This window comes from Emys orbicularis, chromosome 24 (genome assembly GCF_028017835.1).
Source record: "Emys orbicularis isolate rEmyOrb1 chromosome 24, rEmyOrb1.hap1, whole genome shotgun sequence".
Lineage (NCBI taxonomy): Eukaryota > Metazoa > Chordata > Testudines > Emydidae > Emys > Emys orbicularis.
This window is the reverse complement of record NC_088706.1, coordinates 11601489-11616936: the sequence shown is the minus strand read 5'-3', so window position 1 is coordinate 11616936 and position 15448 is coordinate 11601489. Positions and strand designations below refer to the sequence as shown.

Genomic DNA, 15448 nt, shown 5'->3' with positions numbered 1-15448 from the left:
TGCCATGCTGGTGCCTCTGTATTTATTTATTGACAAATACAACTTACAGAATTTTGCAGAATTTTAAGATATTGTGCGGAGAATTGTTCATTTTTTGGCGCAGAATGCCCTCAGGCGTACATCTTTCACGGAAAAGCAGAGGTTCTGTTTCTGTGGGGGTTAAAAGTCCCAGGCCGTTTTTAATGGGAGTGGTTTAGCCGTTTAGCCCCTGTCTCTTTGGGGTAATTACATACTGCCTGCCTGCCTACCTCTGCAATCAGAGTGTCCTCCTTCACTTCCTGTCCTAAACTGCCAGGCAGTGTTGCTCTGGGCTATATGAACAGCTGCTGCCTTCCACCCCAGAGGTGGTTGCATTACAATGGTGGGTGAGATGGTTTGTAAAGCACTTACGAGCTGCAAGTTCTTATCAGCAAAGACGGTCATCTGGTCTCATGTTCTGGACAGGGAGGGGCATGTCCACCCCTCTATGTGCCCGAGGACACGAAGTGCATCTCGGTGTTGACATGGGCGTTGCCCGCATTGGTGCAGCCCACCTTTTGCTTGAAGATGAAGGGGAAGACCTTCTTGAAGGCTTTCCTGAAGTTGACACCCATGAAGGCATAGACAATGGGGTTGATGGAGGAGTTGGTGTAGGACATGCAGTGGGCCCAGATCTTCACCTTGTAGATGTAGTAGTTGCGCTGGAAGCTGGGGCTGAAGGCCTGGACGAGAATGAGGAATTGCACGGGCCCCCAACAGACGGTGAAGAGTACCACGATGATGACCACCATGCGGGAGATCTTGGCCCGCATCGCCTCGGAACGCTCGGCCAGCTGCTGCACCTTGCAAGCCACAGAGACGGGGTGTGTGTGTTAGCATTCACAGCCAGGCAGCTCTGGTGGGAGTTAAGCCATCATGCCAGTGGGTGGACATGTGCACAGAGGTAGACACACAAGTGGTTGCATGTGTGTATAACATCACACCTCTAGGAGGTGGTTGGCAGTGGGGATTGAACCTGGGAACCTCTGGATTGGAGCGCATGACCCTCTGCTGCCTGAGCTAAAAGAACAGTGCAGGGGCAGACTTATCAACCTCTAGTTATGGCCCAGCCACCACCGGGGGCAACAGAGCATTACATGGAATGGGTCAGATGTGCAAGTAGTGGTGGGCGCCTCTACGCGCATTCACGTGTACACCAAATGGTGGGTGCATGGGTGCAAATGGCAGCATTTGTTGTGGACACAGGTGCATGTATCTGCAAGTATCTGCAGACACAGGCCATGCACCCGAGCATCATCGTGCATGCGCCGTTGGATACAGAGGCCAGGGATGAATCTGGCCCTGTGGCCAAGGAGTCCTGAGCACCATCAACTCCTGCTGGAGCCAGTGGGAGCCGTGGCTGCTCAAAGCCTCTGGAGATCAGGTCTTATGTAGATCTACGCATGCACACGCTCCCTACAGACGTGTGCAGGGAGTGCAGGGGGGAGGAGCCAGGTACCTGGTAGTTGTTATCGATGGGCTCCACGGTGGGATGTCCCATCTGGTAGAGCATGGCCACGTAGCAGACGCAGATGGTCAGTAGGGGAAGCAGGTAGACGGCCAGGAAGTTGTAAAGGATAAAGGCCTTCTCGTGGGAGGCGGAGGGGAAGGACTCACTGCAATAGGTCTGCGGCCCGAACCAGTAGCCCTCTGTCAACCTGTTGTACATCAGCACCGGGGCGGAGACGATAAAGGAACCTGCCGCGGGCAGCAAGGCCAGAGTCAGCGACCCAGCGGCAGGCTGGGTGCTTGCTTTAGTGGTCGGCAGGGGATGAAGGGACCAAACCGAATGAGAACCAGGATCACAGCCAGTGGGGGAGCTGGATTGAGGGACACACCTGACCCAGGGTCACAGCCAGCAGGGGAGCTGGTCGGAGGGACAGACTCGAACCAGAACCAGGAAGGATCATGGATCGCAGGGGGAATGACTTGGAGGGACAAAGGGAAGGGGCAGAACCAGGACATGAGGATGATAGGTGCCAATGGCCCATTCTCCCAGGGTGGGGGAGGACCCCACTTGATACAGCCAGCAGCTTCAGCTCATGCATGTGTTACAGGTGTCCCCTCCCTTCTTCCATCCCCCCAAATTCCTATTTCAGCCCCCATCCTTGAACCGCCCCCCCATCCTCCCCAGGTAGGGCTTGGCTTTGCAAACCATGCCTGGGGTGGTTCGGATGCAGGTCCCATTTTATCTGAACCCTGACATTTATTGGGTCGGGGGCTGGCTCAGGGGGTTGCATAAATGGTTCTGGCTGGTTTCTTTAAAAAATAAAGGGGCCCTTACCCAGCAGACTCTGTCCCCTCATGCCCACATGAATCTCTCCATCCCCCTTCCTCCTCCAAGAGCGCCAGTGACAGCCCCTGCTGGCCAGCTCGCCCCAGCTACCCGGCACCACTTCAGGAGGCCCACGTTTCCCCAGTCCCCCCCATCCACGCCGGCTCTACTCACAGATCCAGATGCCCAGGCTGATGGCGACGGCAATGCGGGGGGTGCGCTGGCGCAGGGAGCGCAGCGGGAACACGGTCACGTACCAGCGGTCCACGCTCATGGCCGTCAGGGTGACGCAGGTGGCCTGCACGGAGACCTACCAGGGGAGGTAGAAGTGGAGAGGGGAGCCCATCGGAGCGGAGTTGGCTGGGGGAACACACATCCATGCACCCACCCTGTGCACTGTCTGTGCCAGATCCCCAGCTGTCGACTGTAATAGAGATACAGCAATACCCAGCAGCTGAGTATCTGGCCCTCTGGGTCTAATTATTCTACCCGTGGAAGCCGATGACCTCGGTTTGCATGGTGTGTTGGAAATGCAAGCTACCTGCACAAGAGCAGGGGGGTTCCTGGTCTTGCTTGCAGGCTGTGTATGGACATGTGCCATCTGGGACATTTCCAGTTAATCTGGAAAATGTCAGCCTAAATCAAGGTGGGGTGATTTACATAAGAACGTCAGTGCTGCCATAGTGGGTCAGACCAATGGTCCATCTCACCCAGTATCCTGTCTCCAGCAGTGGCCAGTGCCAGATGCTTCAGGGAGAATGTACACAACAAGGCAATTTTGCAGCAATCCACCCTCCACTTCTGGCAGTCAGAGGTTTAGGGTCACCCCGAGCATGGCCTTGTGTCCCTGACCATGTTAGCTATTAGCCATTGATGGACCTGTCCTCCAGGAACTTATCTAGATGTTTTTTTGAACCCATTTAGACTTTTATATTCACAACATAGAATATCAGGGTTGGAAGGGACCTCGGAGGTCATCCAGTCCAAGCCCCTCCTCAAAGCAGGACCAATCCCCAACTAAATCCCCAATGGCCCCCTCAAGGATTGAATTTATAACCCTGGGTTTAGTAGGCCAGTGCTCAAACCACTGAGCTATCTCATGGCACTGAAGGCTCCATGTTGACTGTGTGTTGGGTGAAGAAGTACTCCCTTGTGTTTGTTTTAAACCTGCTGCCGATTCATTTCATCAGGTAACCCCTGATTTTTGTATTGTGTGAAAGGGTAAATAACACTTCTCTAGTCACTTTTGCCACCCCCTTCATAATTATAGAGACCTCTCTCCTATCAGTCCTTCGTCATCTCTTTTCTAAGCTGAACAGCCCTAATCTTTTTAGTCTCTCTTTGTACGGAAGCTGTTTCATACCCTTGATCAGCTTTGTTTCCCCTCTCTGAATCTTTTCCAGTTCCACTTTCTCCTTTTTGAGATGGGGTGACCAGAACTGGACACAGTACAGAAGATGTGGGCATACCATGGATTTATATAGTAGCATTATGATATTTTTATCTTATTTTCTATCCCTTTCCTAGTCGTTCCTACCATTCTGTTAGCCATTTGGACTGCTGCTGCACATTGAACTGAAATTTTCAGAGAACTATCCACAGTGACTACAAGATCTGTGCCTCTCTGCCTTAGGGAGCAGCCTGCTTTGTTTCTCTCTGGTTTTTGTCACTGTGTGTTTATCATAAAGTCATGTTATGCTGCAACCTGCCAGCAAGAGTATGTTTTTTATCTAACGTTTCTGTTTGTATAGCATGCACATAGGCCATGTGTGTGTATGGCTTGCACCTGTGCGAGGCATGGGTGTGTGCCCTGTTGTGCAACTGCATGAGAAATGTACTTGTGAGGTGCCTGCGTGCAAGGAGAGGGAAAAGCTCACCCTGTTGCTGCCCCCACAGTCTCTCTTTTGAAGACTAAACCCCCCCAGTCACCTCAGCTCTGCCCACAGTAGTGAGCGAAGCCCTAAGCCAAGGCCTCACCTGTTGGATGTAATTGACAAACTTGCACATGAACTCCCCGAAGATCCAGCCGGGAAGAGGATACAGCATGGCAGTGAACGGCACGCAGCACACCAGGAAGATGATATCAGTGGTGGCAAGGTTGGCTGTCAAAAGAAAGGAAGGGTCATGCTGTGATTAGGGCACAAGCCTTGGCCTTAGGAGGCCTGGGTTCAAATCCTGCCTCTGCCACAGGCTCCCTATGCCACCTTGGGCAAGTCACTTAGTAGCTCTGTGCCTCAGTTTCCCACCTGTGTGATGGGAGAACAGCCTCTTAGGGGTGTGGTGAGGCTAAATCCATTCAAGATGGCGAGGTGCTTAGATACGGCACTGACGGGGTCGATTTAAAAGGCCAACGAGCTGGCCTTTGCTGCTTCAGTTCTTGTCCCCCCCGCCGTTCTGGCAACGGGTCTGAAACAAAGACTTTGTGCTGGAGAATGGATGTGTCCAGAACAACTGACCCTCTTTCTATTGATGGCGCAGGCCTTGGTTTATTTCCCCTCCTCTTCACCCCAGGTAAAGGGCCAGTTTCCACTGCAGCCAATACTGTGTGGTTCCACCTGGAGCGGCACGGTCCGGGGCAGAGAGCACCAGACTTGGAGCCTCTTCTCTTTCCACCCCTCTGTTAGTTGCTTTCCTGGCTGCACCCACAGATTCACAGGGGCTGTGCCTCAGCGGATAGGAATTGCCACTGCTCCAGTGAAGTCCATGGAGCTGGGTCAATTTGCACCAGCCGAGGATCTGCAAGGGACCAGAGAACTTCACCTGCATCAAGCTTATAACCCCATCTTCCAGCTCCTGGGCCTGTGTGGTAAACCAGCTTCGATTGCCTCTCAGATTCCACTACACCCTGTGGGCCAAATTCAGAGGACATGCGTGAGGGGAGATTGGCAGTAAAAGAGAGGAAGGGTCTCCTTTACGCTGGCATGAATCTGGATTAACTCCATTGGCTTTAGGGGGGTTACGCCAGGTTTACTCCAGTGCAAGAGAAGAATTAGGCCCTTAGGGAATCTACATACACATTGATGGGCTGGAAGAAGGCGTAAGTCACACCCCGTCTCAATAGCCTCTCAACCCGTCTCAGACTTGCCCCTGTGATCAAACCCCAGTGTGGAGGGCTGGGGGCTGAGCCCCATTCCTGACGGCATAGAGCCTTGACACTGGCTAAGGGGCAGTACTTGCTCTAGCGGAGTGGAAGTTTGAGCCTGGAGGATGCTAAGTGCTTCCTGGATGCTGCTTGGCTCCTTGCTGGATCGGGGCCATACGCAGGGCGCACCGGGAGTGAGATTTGCGCGGTGTGCAGAGGGGAGGTTTCTAGTAACGTCAGCATCAAGAGGCAACAAGGTCTAGTGCTCAGAGCATGGGGCTGGGAGCCAGGAACTCCCAAGATCTAATCTCAGCTCTGGCACTTGGCTCGCTGTGCAGCCATCAAACCCCGCTTGTGCCTCAGTTTCCCCATCTGTAGAAAGGGGATCACATTTACCTCCCTCCTGGGGCTAGGAAGAGGAGGGTCTAGCTCGTGTCCCTATTCATGTCTGTGCAGACCTTTGGAGATGCAGAGTGCTAGCTACATCCTAGTTATCGCTGGAGCGAGCAGAGAAGGGTGCTGAAGGCGATACAGAATTTCAGCCTGGTAGCTATCCGCTCCCTGGCTCTCCTTGTCAGTCCCTTCCCCAGCCAGAGAATATGTTTCCCTCTCTCTTGTTTCTCTGAAGGTTGCATTATCCTTTGGCGGCCCCATCACTCCATGCTATGTACCTCTGAGAGCTTAGTTCAGCTTCTTGGCTCTTGCCTCTAGCAATTTCATGGGTAAATCGCTGAGAATGAAAGAGGTTTGGCACCTGGAAAATCCAAGCAAGAATAGCCTCGTAATGCACAGTTGTTTATCTATTATATACTGTGAACACACTCAGTAGAATCCACTCACTCAGCCTCCTGATGGATGACATGTCTCTTTGATCCGTGCCAGCAAAAGGGATTTGGCATCTCAGTGACTCCAGACAACGGCACATGGGAGCCTAATGTTTTACATTGCACACAGACACAGCACCTTGCAGACCAAAGCCTTTCACCTGCCCTCTGGGATGGAGCATGGCAGGTTGGCCAAAGACATTAGGGAAAACCCTCTCTACTCTTATGGACCCTGGGGTTTTTAACACTCACAGAGAGCAGATAAGACATAGTTTTGTAAATTGCCTTCTCAGGGTTTAGGAATTACCAGATCAGAACAAGGGCCCATCTTAGCCAGTTCCAGCTGCTTAACAGGAAGATGCAAGAAGCCCCATAGGAATAACCTGTCTATAAGGGGTGTTTCTTCCTGACCCCCTGTCAGTCAGTGCTTGCTTATGCCCTGCAGCATGAAGGTAGTATTCAATTTAGCTACCACAGTGAGGTGAAGGGCTGGGTTGACACAGCTAGGATTTGAACCTGCATGTCCAGGCAGTGTAGGGATTTCAAACCTGCATCTTAGCCCTGGCCTCCGCCTCAGTCTTGTTAAATAGCTCAGCTTGATTACAAATACAAGCCTACTCATGGCAGTTAACTGCTGTGGATTGGTGTTTGCGGGTAAAGCGACCCACTCTTGTGGCCTTATTGCTGACTCCAGGTGGCTTCCCAGATTGAGTATGATGGCCAAATGAGTCAGGCCGACAGTAACCCTTTCACTGTGTGCTGACCTCATGGCGATTTCAGCCTGGTTTTGTGCCGCAGAGCCCCTTGGCTGTCCAAAGGGGATGTCGCAAACAGTCGCTTTGGGGCTACGTTCTGCATCATGTGAAGCAGCAAGGGGGAATGGTCAACACTGATCTGTATAACCTTGGTCCTCAGCTGGGGGAAATAGGCGTAGCGCCATTGCTTTCAATGGGATTATGCTGATTTAGACCAGGCACCAGCCCTCTCTCTTTAACGCATTGCACAGTGCTAATTTTTTTAAGCAATCAAGGTGTGAACGTCAATATCCCCCAGGGCCAGGGTTTTCTCTGAGTCGGGGGGATTTGCTGTATTGGCTCATTTCAGGTTCAGCCGGGATGTCCTGGTTAACTCCTGTGCTCCTGGACTGCAGCAGGGTTCTGGTAAGCACCGATGGATCGACAGTGCTTCCATAAGGGATGTACGAGCTATGCGGGGCCGTGCTTTGCCCAGACAGCACTGACCAGAGCTGCCTTAGTCAGGTGAAGACGTTCATGCAGCGTCAGCTGGTTCAGTACAGCTGAGTGTCACTTACTTCACCGTCCTATCACAGGTGCCTGTTCCTACTTGCACTGAAACGGATGGTGACATTTGTAAGGGCCTGATCCAGCCCTTTGGCGCTTTGTCTGGTCACTGACATGATAAAAGAGTCCCGCCGACGTGAGTGGAACATTGTGAGTTGGTGGCATCTTGCACCCACTTTGCACAGATGTAAACGAGGACAGAAAGCACAGGGCAGCTGCGGATCAGGCCCCTCAATATTTCAGCTGAACAAAAAGCTCTCAGTAACCTGGGTTACTGCACACAGAACACAATGAGCCAGGAGATTCATTGTAAAAGCGGCTGAGGCGAGGATGGCGGGGAAGGGACTGGGATAGGCAGAGTTTAGACTCTAATTTTCTGTCACTGGGGATCACAAAAGGGTCAAAATCTCTCCAAAGAAACTAGATGCAAAGCGACAAGTAACCGGCTACGTGTTGTAACTGATGCTAGGAGGAGCGGAGATTGCTGGGGTGAAGGAAGAGGCCGAGTGACAAGTCTGGATGCTATATTACTCATATGGGCTATCAGAGCTATGGAGCTTCCCTGGGGCAAATTCCCAACCTCTAGGCAGCCTCCTTCCTAGTGCTCCCACAGTACCCCAATGGGCCTAGGGTGACCAGATGTCCCGATTTTATAGGGACAGTCCCGCTATTTGGGACTTTATCTTATATAGGCGCCTATTACTCCCCACCCCCGTCCCGATTTTTCACACTTGCTGTCTGGTCACTGTAAACGGGCCCTTCACGGGCCTAGAAAATGGCCTGTAATTTCCCCTGGCTGGGCAGAATTTTGTATTGTTACCAGCGGTCACTTCCAGGTCCTGGGCATAGGGAAACCCCAATGTGGTGACACTAGACAGCGCAGTTAGAAAGCCAGAGAGAACCACAGGATCTGTCTGTGCCGAGTAGCTTCAGTGAGGAAGCCCCGTTACCTTCATTACAACCGATTCCTGTTCTTCTGCATCGTCCGAGAGACCACGACACCCGTGTCCAAGAGTCTACGACAGTGATAGTAATGCTTAGCACGTTAGGGCCCAGTCCAGCTGGCCAAAATCCTACGGACGCATCGCCCGAGTACGACTAGCAGGATTAAGTCCAATGTCTTCAAAGCACCATGGAAGGAAGGAAGGAATTAATATCCCTCTGTATTGGGGATGTTTGGTTTGGTTTGGTTTGGTTTTTAACAACTAGCCATCACAATGTATAAGATCGTCAAGCACAAAAAGGGGAAAGCTCTTGTCTAAAATGTCTCCCCCGGAGTCACCAATAAATCTTCACCACGCACGGACTCCGAAGATTTGGGTCGTCAGGAGTTTTGTAAAACCCTCTGCAGAATCCCTGCGCTGGAGGGGCTCAAAGGCCCTAGTTCTCCTTTGACTTTCCTTCACATTTTCGCAGTGCCTCCGTCTTCTTGAGGACACTGATCACGATGTCTCTCACTCCGTGCTTAATTTGCAATGAAAGAGGCGCCGTGCCGGGGCAGCGGGGCTCAAGCAACTAGGAGCCGGGGCTCAAGAAAGTTTTTTACTTTCATAACTGATGCGGCAAACCCAGAGGCACCGGGGCTACGAACTGCCAGGCCCGGAGGCGCCGGGGCTCTGAACTGCCAGGCCCAGAGGCGCCGGGGCTCTGAACTGCCAGGCCAGAAGTGCCAGGGCTACGAACTGCCAAGCCCAGAGGCGCCGGGGCTACGAACTGCCAGGCCCAGAGGCGCCGGGGCTCTGAACTGCCAGGCCAGAAGTGCCAGGGCTCTGAACTGCCAAGCCCAGAGGTGCCGGGGCTACGAACTGCCAGGCCCAGAGGTGCCGGGCTACGAACTGCCAGGCCAGAAGTGCCGGGCTACGAACTGCCAAGCCCAGAGGTGCCGGGGCTACGAACTGCCAGGCCAGAAGTGCCAGGGCTCTGAACTGCCAGGCCCAGAGGCGCCGGGGCTCTAAACTACCAGGCCCGGAGGCGCCGGGGCTACGAACTGCCAGGCCCAGAGGTGCCGGGGCTACAAACTGCCAAGTCTGGAGGTGCTAAGGTTCAGCCCTGGCACAAATTAAGCCTTGCTCTCACTACTACCTGTGCTTGAGCAGCTCACGCATACCCCTAGGGATCGCTCCAAGCGTTCCAGTAACGATCTTGGTTCTAGTTCTTCATGCTTCACTCTCTTTTGTTTCTTTTTTAAGTCCCTGTCTGCCAGGATGGCGATACCCATCACTCACCCTCTATGTCTATGTTTTGTCTGGCCTGTTTACCTGCACTGCTCAGTCTGTGACAACTGTCAGATCCCGTGAAATCTTCAGTCTCCAGTGTGCTTTCAATTCGGTGGTCGTAATACAGCCTGGTGCATTTAAATCCTCACTTGCCACAGAGGGTCCAATACAGGCACTCGACAGCCTCATTGTGTCTGTTCATATATTCCCTCCCAGCTAGGTTCCTGCAGGCACTCAATACATGCTCTGCCCTCACCTCCTTTTCAGAACATACGCCGCAGTTTGGGGAGCAGTTTGTAAATTCACAGATCCTAAGGCCAGAAAGGACCATTGTGATCATCTAGGCCAGTGGCTCTCAACCTTTCCAGGCTACTGTCCCCCTTTCAGGAGTCTGATTTGTCTTGCGTACCCCAAATTTCACCTCACTTAAAAGCGATTTGCTGACAAAATCAGACAAAGAAATACAAAAGCATCACAGCTGAACAATGGCTGACTTTCTCATTTCTACCATACAATTATAAAATAAATCAATGGGAATATAAATTAGGGCTGTCGATTTGTCACAGTTAACTCACGCCATTAACTCAAAAAAATGAATCACGATTAAAAAAAATGAATCGCGATTAATCGCACTGTTAAACAATTGAATACTAATTGAAATGTATTAAATGTTTTTGGATGTTTTTCTACATTTTCAAATATATTGATTTCTATTACAACACAGAATACAAAGTGCACAGTGCTCACCTTTTTATTATTATTTTTGATTACAAATATTTGCACTGTAAAAATGATAAACAAAAGAAATAGTATTTTTCAATTTGCCTCACACAAGTACCGTAGTGCAATCTCTTTATCGTGAAAGTGTAACTTACAAATGTAGATTTTTTTGTTACATAACTACACTCAAAAACAAAACAATGTAAAACTTTAGAGCCTACAAGACCACTCAGTCCTACTTCTTGTTCAGCCAATCGCTAAGACGAATAGTGCGTTAATTAAATTTTGACTGAACTCCTTGGGGGAGAATAATATGCCCCCTGCTCTTTTTTACCCGCATTCTGCCATATATTTCATGTTATAGCAGTCGCGGATGATGACCCCAGCACATGTTCGTTTTAAGAACACATCCACTGCAGATTTGACAAAACGCAAAGAAGGTACCAATGTGAGATTTCTAAAGATAGCTACAGCACTCGACCCAAGGTTTAAGAATCTGAAGTGCCTTCCAAAATCTGATTGGGACAGGGTGTGGAGCAGGCTTTCAGAAGTCTTAAAAGAGCAACACTCTGATGCGGAAACTACAGAACCCGAACCACCAAAAAAAAAAAAAAGAAAATCAACCTTCTGCTGGTGGCATCTGACTCAGATGATGAAAATGAACATATGTCGGTCCTCTCTACTTTGGATCATTATCGAGCAAAACCCGTCATCAGCATGGATGCATGTCCTCTGGAATGGTGGTTGAAGCATGAAGGGACATATGAATCTTTGGCACATCTGGCACGTAAATATATTGTGATGCCAGCTACAACAGTGCCATGCGAACGCCTGTTCTCACTTTCAGGTGACATTGTAAACAAGAAGCCGGCAGCATTATCTCCTGCAAATTGTAACCAAACTTGTTTGTCTGAGCGAATGGCTGAAGTAGGGACTGAGGGGACTTGTAGGCGCTAAAGCTTTACATTGTTTTATTTTTTAATCCAGGGGGTTTTTTGTACATAATTCTACATTTGTAAGTTCAACTTTCATGATAAAGCGATTGCACTACAATACTTGTATTACATGAATTGAAAAATACTATTTCTTTTGTTTTTTACAGTGCAAATATTTGTAATCTAAAATAAATATAAAGTGAGCACTGTACACTTGGTATTCTGTGTTGTAATTGAAATCAATACATTTGAAAATGTAGAAAACACCAAAAATATTTAAATAAACAGTATTCTATTATTGTTTAAGAGCGCAATTAACCGCGCAATTGATTTTTTTAATCTCTTGACAGCCCTAATATAAATATTGTACTTACACTTCAGTGTGGTACTTGAGCCTGTTTTTCACTTGTGAGCCTTGTTTGAAGCCTGAGCCCCAGCTTGTAACTTAGCTTTGTGGGGTCCCTTGTGGTGTGGGCACCTGGGCAGTTGCCCTGCTTGCCACCCCCTAATGCCGGCCATGCACTTGCAACCCCCCTAAACCCATCCCGCCACTCCCTGATCTAGATGAGTTGAGTACCCCCTGCAAGACCTCAGCGTTGAGAACCACTGATGTATGCTGACCTCCTGAATAGCCCAGGCCAAAGAACTGCCCCAAAATAAATCCTGGATCAGACCTTTTAGGAAAACATTAAAAACTGTCAGTGGTGGAGAATCCACCATGACCCGTGGCAAATTCTTCCACTGGTTAATTACTCTCAGCCTTAAAATTTTACGCCTTATTTCCAGTCTGAATTTGTCCAGCTTCAACTTCCAGCCACTGGATCATGTTCGACCTGTCTCTGCTAGTTTGAAGAGCCTGTTATTAAATATTTGTTCCCCATGTAGGTACTTATAGAATGTGATCAAGTTACCCCTTAACGTTCTCTTTGTTAAGGTAAATAAATTGAGCTCCTGGAGTCTATCACTAAAAGGTAGGTTTTCTAATCTTTTAATCATTCTTGAGGTTTTTCTCTGAAGCCCCTCTAATTTATCACCTACCTTCTTGAATTGTGGTAACCCGAACTGGACACAGGAATCCAGCAGCTGTCGCACCAGTGCCAAATACAGAGGTAAAATCACTTCTCTGCTCCTACTCCAGATTCCCCTGTTTATGCCTCCCAGGATCACATTAGCTCTTTTGACGCCAGTGACGCACTGGAAGCTCCTAATCAGCTGATTATCCACCACAGCCCCCAAATCTTTTACAAAGTCCCTGCCTCCCAGGAGAGAGACCCCCATCCTGCCCTACGTTCTTTTGTTCTCAGCTGCAAATGGGTACACTGAGCAGTATCAAAACGCATATTGTTTGCTTGTGCCCAAGTGATCCAGAGATTGTGCTGAATAAGTGACCTGTCTTCTACGTTACTTACCACTCCTGCAATTTTGGGGGTCAGCTGTGAGCTAGAGCAGCAAGATTTTATGTTTTCCTCCAGGCCCTTGAAAAAGAGGTTAAATAGCGTAAATAATTTGATAGGTCAATTTTGTTTCAAAGGAAATTAACCCTGAAGGACTGCTCTGGAGTGCGCTCCCTCTCTTTTGAGGCATCCGTCCATAAGCATGAATCTTCAACTGCTAATGGGTTTGCTCTCTCGCCACCGCCTGTGCATTGATTTCTGTGTAAATCTTTTGAGTCTTTCTTTGACAATTTGCTTTCTCTTTTCTTTCATGCTTTCTTGGGCTGGGACACAGGCTTTTTATCACTACCAGATGATCTTTAATTCTGGCTGACTCCTAATATATATTGATGTTATAGTCTTCATTGTCAATTGCTTCCTCCACTGATCGCAGACCTGCTCCATCACACTGGGAGATGTACATCCTGTCCATGTCTTGAGTGATATCCATTACTTTATGAATCACCAGGAGATTTTTTGTTTGGATGTTAATTTTTTTTCTTCTCTTGATTCTTACTTGATCACTCTGGCAGTGTATCATTCTACTAATAGCATGGATCACATTTTTCTAGCTGAGTTTTATCCTTAGAGCAGTTCTTATTTGTCTGCAATGTTCTTTGCTCACTTTTTCTTTGACTTCCTCATGTTGAAGTTCTGACAGTTCCCTGATTTTAAGGCATTTGCTGGGGTCCTGCTGCAAGGTAACTCGGATAGTACGTTTGGTAACTTGCATGCCATTTGATTGTACATCCCCCCCCCCCCCTTTACAGATGTCAATGCACATTTAGCCAAGCCAACCTGTAGCTTCTTATCTTCACCAAACTTTTCTCCAGGAAGTCTGCCAAGCAGTCAGTGCCACTGAGTGCCCAGCTGCCCAGTTCAGCCCTGACTGCCCAATTCTACAGCCCCAGGGTGCCAGTGTCCAGCCCCAGGTGCCCCATGCCCAGCCCCAGGTGCCCCGTGCCCAGCCCCAGGCACCCCATGCCCAGCCCCAGGTGCCCCATGCCCAGACCCAGGGTGCCCCATGCCCAGCCCCAGGCACCCCGTGCCCAGCCCCAGGTGCCCCGTGCCCAGCCCCAGGTGCCCAGCCCCAGGTGCCCTGTGCCCAGCCCCAGGTGCCCTGTGCCCAGCCCCAGTGTGCCCAGCTGCAGGCACCCCATGCCCAGCCCCAGGTGCCCTGTGCCCAGCTCCAGGGTGCCCCGTGTCCAGCCCCAGGCACCCTGTCCCCAGCCCCAGGGTGCCCAGCAGCAGGCGCCCCGTGCCCAGCCCCAGGTGCCCTGTGCCCAGCCCCAGGGTGCCCCGTGTCCAGCCCCAGGCACCCTGTCCCCAGCCCCAGGGTGCCCAGCCGCAGGCGCCCCGTGCCCAGCCCCAGGGTGCCCAGCCCCAGGTGCCCCATGCCCAGCCCCAGCATGGCCCATACCCAGCTCCAGGTGCCCTGTGCCCAGCCCAAGGTGCCCCATGCCCAGTCCAACCCCAAGATGCCCAGTCACAGGTGCCCCATGCCCAGCCCCAGGGTGCCCAGCCCCAGGTGCCCCGTCCCCAGCCCAGGGTGCTCCATGCACGGCCCCATGTGCCCCATCCCCAGGGTGCCCCGTGCATAGCCCCAGGTGCCCCAGCCCCAGGGTGCCCAGCTACAGGCGCCCCATGCCCAGCCGCAGGTGCCCCATGCCCAGCCCCAGGTGCCCCGTGCCCAGCCCCAGGTGCCCAGCAGCAGGCGCCCCGTGCCCAGCTGCAGGCGCCCCGTGCCCAGCCCCAGGTGCCCCGTGCCCAGCCCCAGGGTGCCCCATGCCCAGCCCCAGGTGCCCCATGCCCAGCCCCAGGTGCCCCATGCCCAGCCCCAGGGTGCCCAGCCGCAGGTGCTCCGTGCCCAGCCCCAGGGTGCCCAGCTACAGGCGCCCCGTGCCCAGCCCCAGGTGCCCTGTGCCCATCCCCAGGGTGCCCAGCCCCAGGCGCCCCGTGCCCGACTCACCGATGTAGAAGTTGGTGACCGTCCTCATCTGCTTGTGCTTGGTGATCACGTAGATGACCAGGGAGTTGCCCGCCAGCCCCACCACCATCAGCATGGCGAAGAAGAGGGGCACCAGCCAGGCGTCCACCAGGCGCGGGGGGCTCCGCGGCTCCGAGCTGTTGGAGGAGCGGTTCGGGAGCAGGAGCGAGGCATTGAGCTGGGCGCTGGCGGATGCTCCCCGCATGGTCCCCGCCGCGTCCCGGGGCGCAGAGCGCAGGGCCCCTGCCTTTCCCTGGAGCGGGAGGGGTCCGCTCCCTAGCAGGACTCCTGGGTTCTCCCCTTAGCCCTGGCCCCCAGGCTCCCCGCTCACTCCCAGGGACAGGCTCTGCCCCTCTCCAGCCCGCAGCCCGAACTCCCCAGCGCGGGGCTCCCGAGCCTGGCGAGCTCCCTTCCCGAGGGGCGGCTCTAACTACCCAGGAAGTTTGGGACCACCTGAGGGGGTGTGTGTGTGTTAGCTCCTGCGCTAATCTGCAGGCTGCCACTCCGCTTCCTCCGTCCGGCGCGGGGAACCCAGGAGTCCGAGCGCTGCCCTTGGAGGGATGGAGCCCCAAAGGCAGAGGCCGGTGGCTGCAAAAGCCCCTTCAGCAGGACGCCGCGTCCCCTCTGCTCCGCCTCGCTCCGAATCCGCTCTGGTTT

At 52.1% G+C, this 15448-nt stretch overlaps 1 protein-coding gene across 1 annotated transcript; it reads right to left on the bottom strand.

The window, feature by feature from the left end:
- Positions 1-464: 464 nt before the first annotated feature.
- Positions 465-14996, bottom strand: KISS1R (KISS1 receptor). Its single transcript, XM_065422298.1, has 5 exons — positions 14774-14996; positions 4271-4395; positions 2468-2603; positions 1478-1716; positions 465-821 (listed from the first exon to the last, which is right to left on the bottom strand). Exons 1-5 carry the CDS (start codon positions 14994-14996, stop codon positions 465-467), a joined length of 1080 nt encoding a protein of 359 aa, XP_065278370.1.
- Positions 14997-15448: the final 452 nt, after the last annotated feature.